General features: G+C 38.4%; 1 protein-coding gene across 1 annotated transcript in view; it reads right to left on the bottom strand.

The window, feature by feature from the left end:
- CSMD1 (CUB and Sushi multiple domains 1) overlaps positions 1-8,520 on the bottom strand; it is a 2,474,714-nt gene that overhangs the window by 246,436 nt on the left and 2,219,758 nt on the right. Inside the window, exons 46-47 of the mRNA XM_019520340.1 lie at positions 5,404-5,581; positions 2,332-2,477 (exon numbers count right to left, since the gene is read on the bottom strand). Coding sequence (XP_019375885.1) covers positions 2,332-2,477; positions 5,404-5,581 — 324 coding nt within the window. The remainder of the gene's footprint in view (positions 1-2,331; positions 2,478-5,403; positions 5,582-8,520) is intronic.

Genomic DNA, 8,520 nt, shown 5'->3' with positions numbered 1-8,520 from the left:
CACACACACACACACAGGAGCCTCTCCTGCATTGCTCTGATAGAAGCTGTGGAGAAAGGCAGTCAATGTGCCAAATCAGCCTCCCCCCTCAATGAAAGTTCAAAACTGCTCACTTTCAGTCCTACATGTGATGCTTTGGACCACAGTTCTGCAGTTGCCATGTGGGAAGAGCCAACTGTCTCCCCTCCCTGTGGCACTTACTTACAGCTGCCAGCAGGGCTTCCACTGCTCAGCTTTGAACTTACCTGTGCAGGTGGAACCTAGGATCCTGAACCTGGGCTTCAATTTGCTGGTGAGTAGAAAGGGTATCATTTGAATCCAAAAAAATTATGCATATGTGGCATGGCACAAAGTGCAAATGCTCGGATCAGGGATCATATCCCAAGGCATCATTAAATTAATGTGTGCCTGAGGCCATATAGTGGTACACTGACTTTGAGACAGCCAATTGTGGATTTGGGATCTAATTTTCAAAATTTAACATGGTAACTGAAGCATTATTGGCATTTATGAAGCAATGTTTAAAATACTTGTTATGGATATAAACATATACATACGATACAAATTAAATAATCAAATCCATCTCTAGTTTAAATGAACCTTGAGTACCTAAGAGGAAGTTTATACACTCCCCTACTGATTCAGTTTTGTTCAGTGCACACCAAAGGCTGGAAATAAAGAAATGTGAGATGGTTTAACATAGCCATGAACACATGTGCAAGCCTTATCTCAGATAGGTTTCTTGGCATGCATTCAAAGCGACAACAATATGGCCACGCAGCCTAGTATGTGGATTTCAGTGGTTTTTCTGAGGTAATCACAAAGGAAGGGTAGACATAACCTAAGAATGAATCTGACTTAATAGCTATTTAACTCTAACAGAAAACAAAGTCAAATAAGTACAGAATTTGTTTGTTTATTTATATGCTTGGTTGTTTGTCATGGCTTCCTCTCCAGATCTTCAGATTTGTTGAGGTTTGTATAATCTCTTATATTTTAGGTTAATTCTAGGTTAAATCCTAGACATATGTCTGCTGACCAGTGTTTTTTGTTGTACAGTTCTATTGGAAAAGTTAATACTAATACAATTATTAGCATTTTTGCAAGTCTGGACACATAGTTTGTTTTTATTTCTACTAACCATTTACTACCTGATTGTCCCTCATAACCAAAGACCTGTTAGCTCCAAAATGAAGATGTGATGTCAGTAAGGGACAGGAGAGCACATATTGTATAAATGTCTCTTCTTCCACAGAAATCAGGCTTGGTTAAGAACATAGATGCTTCCTGCATCTTCCAAATCCCATCCCCACATGCCAAGTTACAGAAGTTAAGAACAAGCAGACAAAATGTATTGTTCATTAGTTCTCATCTCCAGCTCTCTATTGCAGATGTGAGTTACTGCCTGTAACTGTACTTTTGCAGGCACTGAACAGGGAAAAAGATGGGCTATAACCTACAACAAAGAACTGCTAAAGAAGGGGAAAGCCTGTGCATAAAGAAATCCCATTTCTGACTATGTTTGTGCTCCTGGTGGAAAAACTTACCAAGTGTGGCATATATAGACATTTGAATGCTGAGGCCCTGAAGTATGGAGAGCCTGCATTGCTGATACTGTGCAGACAGAGGGGGCTCTTTTACACACATCTCAGCATGCTCTGAAAGCTCCCTTAAGTCTGTCTAGACACATCTAGCAGAAGTGCATAGGGCATCCCTGATGTATTGTGCTTCTGCTGGAGCATCATAATCCAGCAACTGACACACTGTCTTCTGGAGAGGGAGAGGAGGGGATGCTGGATGACTATTTTCTCTTCTGAGAGACCCACAGCATGAACAGACATTCACTCTCTCAGAAGAAACTCTCCTGGGATTGATTTAACGATGGTTGCTCCCAGGTGATTTTTTTTCTGGAGCAGCCACTTTTATTCTGGGACAAAAAGCCTGAACATATGTACACTCCTGAGAGAACTCTTCCAGGAGAAACTAAATATCTGTATGAGGCCCTGGTTTCACATAAATAAGACAAGTCTTTCATAAGAGTGAGGTCAAAATTGACCTTAAAATAATAACAATAAAAATAATTATTGAGATTTTTTTCCCCTGAAAATACAAGACCAATTCACTACAGATTTGACAAAATGATCATGAAAAACTGTAATGTTCAATTAAAATAGCAGACCATAAAATCTAATAAATTTATCTTAAGATCAGTAAGGGCACAGGTAGTTAAGGAATAACTGAAATAGAAAGTAACAAAGAAAGAATGAAATAACATACATACACATTGATTCCCAGAAGAAAAGTAAACTATAGAATATTGAGCAAACTGACCATGAAAATTGAGGACAAAGAATCCTCCTGTTGAAAAGTCACTATGAAATTTGAGAAGGGCCTGGTTGGTTGAACTGTAAGCTGTTTCAAGAGCTGTATTGCCACTGAAAACTCCCAGCTGAGGTGAATTCTGGTCAGGACCATCCCTAGGGACCAAAGTAAAGAAATCAGTCAGTGAAAACCTACAATTAAGGTTTAAATTAGCAATCTATTTTCTCCTGACAGCAGGCTAAATCTTTGGGAAAGCAGGTTAATTCTAACTATTGTACTTGAGGTTACTTCATTTGTATTCAAGACTATGAAGGCAAAGTTGAACATTCTTTGGAACTTCAAAACCTGATCTTTGTAGAGAAGTTTGGGAAAATTGTATAGCAGATTTTATATTTGTTCAGGCAGGTTATTTGCTGGCTTCTTTTAGAACAGCTGGGCCTTTCTACACCCATCCTGTTTCTGAATGTCTTTTATATAAATCTTTTGTGTTTCAGTAAAATATGAACCTTTAAGCAAATCAGGAAAATTATTTCAGCCTCCTTTATTCCCTGTAACTTTTATTATTAAAGGCATTTTTACAATTTTTTAAAAATGTTTTTGAGCCAAACTATTTACCCGTGTAAATAGTTCTACTGAAGTCAAAGGAGTAAGCATTTGTAGGATGACATATTATAATTTTAATTCATTCTATTCACTGTGGTTTTGTGTTAAGAAAGAAGAACAAGAGGTCTGTACTTCACAACAGCAAAAGAGGTGCTCATAGAGACATATTCATATGCAGCTAATTTCACTTTGAATGTCGTTATATAAACACATTTCAGCTAAAACATTATTCCAAAATAAAAGCAGCTAATAATTGCTGTCACTGAAGAATTTCAAAGCTGTGTAAGCCTATTTTTGTGAACCTGTTGTATGCTATAACTACTGAATCTATGATGAATCAAGCTTTTGTGATATGTACTTTAGTACACTAGAGATTAACCAAAGACTCCCAGCAATCACTTAGCTTCTGACCTTTTGCTACCTTTAGATCAAAAGGATATTTCCTCACTTCAGTCTGTGATGAGTTCAGTCCTACTTCTCACACATGAAAAGCCAATAAATGAATTTATTTCTTTTCTATTTCAAACTTATGAAGTAAGCTTTCTGACCACAGACAGGTCATTCCAGAATAGCCACAAACTATTTAAAGATATAAAAGTATGCAAAAGATGTTATGAATAAAACTGTCATTTGCAAAGTGAGTTTCCTGCACTTACCACTATACCACTGAAATACTTATTTTATCCTCTAAAGGGAACATGTATTTCCTCTCTGGCAAAGAGTGACAAAAATAAACTGATAATTAACATTAAAAGGGTGCTGAGATTTTCCCTTCTATTTCTCTTACCAGTGAATTACAGTATCATTTTCAAAGTAATGAATATTCAATGTGACCTCTGCATTTTAATTAATGGTTTTATCTTAAAAGGTAAAAACAATGTTATTACAGGTCTGCAAGTTATGGGACTATTTATATATATATATATATATATATGTGTGTGTGTGTGTGCATGTATATATATATATATATATATGTATGTCTGCATGTATACATACATACATATGGATGTGTGTGTATGTGTATAGCATATATTATTGTTTTACTTTATAATATTTAGATAATGCATATGGGGAACTACTATTCTTAAGCAGTTGGACTTACCTGTCAGTTATTGTCCTGCACATGGTCTTTGTGTGACTGTAGTGATGCTCCCTACTTTAGAAGAGCTGGTAAACAAAAGGTGGTTCCTTACTTAAGAACTAGCTACCTCATTACTCACTTAGCAAGAAAGACAAAGAGTCTGCAGATATTGCATAATGCTCCACAAATTAAAACATGTTACTTTTCTAATTTACATATGCCTCTGTTCATTGAACCCAGTGATCACTACACTAACCAGGCTGTTTTAAATTTGATCATATGTATTCATATAATGTTTTCACATGTATAATGTAATATAACATAAAATATTAATTTTGTATTTCAATATATGCTTTCAAATATAGTATATTTTAATCACATTATCACAGTTCCACTAACAGTCTACCCCAGCTGAAGACAACAGTGTCTTCAGTGTTTTCAATGATATAACATAGGGTGATGTGTCTCTGTAGAAACAGGTCTCTATGGAGCAAAGGGGAAAAGGACCTGTTCTATAAGGATGGAAATATAAAGGTTTTCCTTCATAAGTCATACAATTTGTTTAGACCTTTCTAATACTTTTAATTGTTTATGTACTATCTGTGAAGAGGAATTCACTCTTTGGGCACAGGCAATCACACTTGGTAGGTACACTGTGTATTTTGATTCTCTAAAAGCCTTCTCTTCAAAAACATTTACATTTAAATGTCAATATATATCTCCAGACAGACAGGTTTAAAAATGTCTGGGATTTCTAGGATTTTGCATTTGGGTTGATAAATCATTTTCTATGGGAGAAGATCATTTGCCTAAGCACTGTCTTGCACTTTTAATTTAAATTTAAATTTTCAAAGAGGATATAATGTGATATATTTTAGAATTGCACTGATCATTATAGCAACAGGTTTAGCATTGTATATAATAGTGTACATATAGGTAACTCAATTAAACATACACAGACTATCTCATCTGTTTTACCAGCACTGCCTCCCATAGAAAATACCACCATTAAAAGATACAGTAAGCTGGGTGGCATTTCTCAACCTATTCTAAGCAAAACAGTGCTGCTTAATAGAACCTTAGTTTTTTCTAACTGTCTACAATTCAAATTGGAGTTCATATACAAGCTTTTGCTATCTGGGTTTAAGTATATAGGTAATTTTTAAAAAACAAGTCTTATGGATAACATTGTGCCAATAAAATTAGTTATGTTGAACTTGTTCTATACATTTACACAGTTGATCTATAGTCTATCTCTTGTTAACCTTACTCTTAATCATGCTATTACTCTGAAACTGATATTGCTCTGTATATAACAATTCCAAGTTATAGGAATAGACATAGAGTCAAAGATAAATCAACCAGAAACCAATCATTTGTGTTAAAAGGTCACATACCAAACTGCTATATAGTCATTCACTGGTTCAGTTTGGAGTAAGGTGAAGTTGATATAAATTCCATGACCCTGAGGCACAGAAATAAGCCATGTACAGTCCTTTGAATTTGGATATTCATCTGGAAATCCTGGGGAATAAACTGTACCATTCTGAGAGGTTACATTATAGCCACAAGGAGCTGAAAAGAAAATAAATGACAAATTAAAAGGAGGAATATATTTATTGCTTAAATACTTATAGCAAAATGCTCCAACATTTTAGTAGCTCTGCAGGACAAATTAATCTAGGTCTTCAAGAGAACAATTTTCCTTGGTTGGTTGCATCTCAGTGATAAGAGGATTTATTCTTAAGAAATAACTTATTCCTGATGTCTTTCAGATTATGTTGCTTAAAACCCCTCAATCTGTTCAAAATATTGCTTTTGTACAACTGTTCTGAAATGAAGTTATTATTCATTAAAAGTAGTCTTTTCCCCTGTTTAATTTTATGTAGGAATTAAAAAAAAATCTTAAACTGAACCCTGACTAGAACTGATACAAAATTCCAAAAATAGCTTTAGCACTGACTATAAGCACAAATGTCAAAAACATTTTATTTATCTCAGTTCTCCACCATGTTTAAGGATACTTTAAATTGCAGTTTGTGGATTGAATATTCTTTTTTGACAAGTGCAATTAAGATCGACATAGGCATAAATTAGCATATACTTGCATAATGAAATTCTGGGGCAATTTTGTAACTTGGACATGAAGCTGACATTATTTAGAGGTGACTAATATTTAACGAGGTATCATCTTATGCACCAAAAATCAATTATTATGGACTGAAGTGGGAAAATGCTTAAAAAGGTAGCCAGGAGTATCAAGTGTCAAAAAGGTAAATATTTAGCCTTAGCACATTTTATTTTGTGCTGTGTACATGTGTATCAAAGAAAGAATTTTTCCATATATCTCTGCACACTACATCTACACATTCACTCTTTCCAGCTGCCAAATTCTATGCACATGTCCTTCCTGAGTCAAACCTTCTGTAGGCTTGGTGTCGGTGGGACAAATAAAATGAGGGAAATGAATGGATTATAAGTGTTATGCTATTAGGAAAATTTGTAGGTTTAAGGGAAATCCCTTGTGTGGTTCTTCGACATTTTTTCACATGCCACTCAACATGTAGGTGACAGGTGGTCAACTTGTGGCATGGGCTCTGTGTGGGGCATGTGTCAGACTGGAGAGAGGACAGGCAGGACAGTGATAGACAGGGCAGGAGTGGAAAGCATGTTGGTCCCCACTGATAGAAGTCATGTGTAGCAAGAACTGAACTGATGTAGCTGATGTTAACATAGAGTGTAATAGCAGTGAAATGTAACCATGTTAGTCTTGTCCTGTAAGTAGCTTGAACACTCCATTTTGTATTCTTTTGCTTGACATAAGTGAATGAACTCTGTATGCCCTTTTTGAATGGGTGTATGTGAAAGTGTGAATGGTGAGAGAATGGCAGAGAGATGGGAGAAGAAGATTTAACTATTTATGTAAGCAACAAGTTGCCAAATGTAAGTTACCAGTCAGTAAAATAATAAATGGGTGGCTAAAGAATCCCTTTGAGGCCTAGGGCACAAAGGAGATAACAGCGGGCTTTAAGCTAGCTTTGCCAGGGGAAGGGGCCGCTTTGAGTGGAGACGATGATTCACCAGCATGCAGGGTGACAAGAGAAAGGGATGCCCAGGTAAGCAACAATATCCTGAGAGTAAGGGGCCTCAAATGTCCTGTAAGTGGGGGGAGGCATGTGCACTCTCAGGAGGCCTCAAGCACCTCTACACTAATGCTTGTAGTATTCGGAACAAGCAGGAGGAACTATGCCTCCTGATTATGAGTAAGAATCCAGACTTAGTTGGGCTCACAGAAACCTGGTGGGACCCCACCCACGACTGGGCAGTGGGGATTCAGGGATACCCTATATAGAAGTGACAGGACAGAGAGGAAAGGTAGGGGGGGTCACGCTCTATGTCAAAGAGCACCTCACAACATCAAGGATTGGCTTCGGGTTAGACGAGGGTCAGGCGGAGACGCTGTGGGTCAAACTACAAGGGGGGCATGGTGAAAGGGACCTTACGGTGGGTGACTACTACAGACCACCCAACCAGGGTAAAGAGCTGGACCAGGACTTCTCTAGTCAGCTTATGGAGGCAGTTAGGTCAAGGGATGTCATTGCCATGGGTGACTGAAACTATCCAGACATATGCTTGGAGGAGCAGACAGCCTGGTTCCTGGCTGTATTACAGGACCTTCACTTTATCCAGGAGGTGCACAGTCCCACTAGGGGTAACACCTTGCTGGACCTGGTTCTGGCCACGGGGGATGACATGGTGAGGGGACTGCAGGTCCTTGACCACCTGGGCAATAGAGATCATCACCTACTGGAATTCACTATCCAGCGCAGGTTGTCAAGGGCTTACAGCAAGACTGAAGCCCTTGACTTCAGAAGGGCCAACTTCAATGAGCTTTGGAGATTAGTGGGGGAGGCACTGAGGGCCCAGAAGGTAGAGGAGATGGGAGTCCATGAGGGATGGTCATACCTTAAGGGGACAATCCTCCAGGCCCAAAGGGTAACAGTCTCTGAGAGAAGCAAGGGGGGTAAAAGTGCTCAGAAACCCCCTTGGCTCAGCAAGGGCATTCAGGAATGCCTGAGGACTAAAATGGGTGGCATACAACCAGTGGAAGGGAGAAGCTATCACCAAGGAGGAGTACTCCTCCTCTGCCCGGGAGTGTAGGAGGGCTATTAGGAAGGTCAAGGCAGAGATGGAACTCAGGCTAGTGTCCAGGATTAAGGACAATAAAAAGTCCTTTTTCAAGTACGTTGGGAGCAAGAAGAGGGCACCATGCAATGTAGGGCCCCTGCAAGACTCAGATGGTAATCTTGTGGCTACACCAGATGAGAAAGCTGATATTTTTAAGAGTTTCTTTGCATCTGTTTTCTTGAACAGGGACCAGGACAACCCTCCTACCAGAGGTAGGGACAATCTCAGGCATGGTTCTGTCAGGCCTTTGGTCAGCACAGATGTAGTTAGGGGTCTTCTGGAATGGCTGGACATTTTTAAATCTGCAGGTCCAGATGCCCTCCACC

Source organism: Gavialis gangeticus, unplaced genomic scaffold (assembly GCF_001723915.1).
Source record: "Gavialis gangeticus isolate Ggan-Ray unplaced genomic scaffold, GavGan_comp1, whole genome shotgun sequence".
In the NCBI taxonomy this organism is placed as follows: domain Eukaryota; kingdom Metazoa; phylum Chordata; order Crocodylia; family Gavialidae; genus Gavialis; species Gavialis gangeticus.
This window is presented reverse-complemented; position numbering and strand designations above follow the sequence as displayed.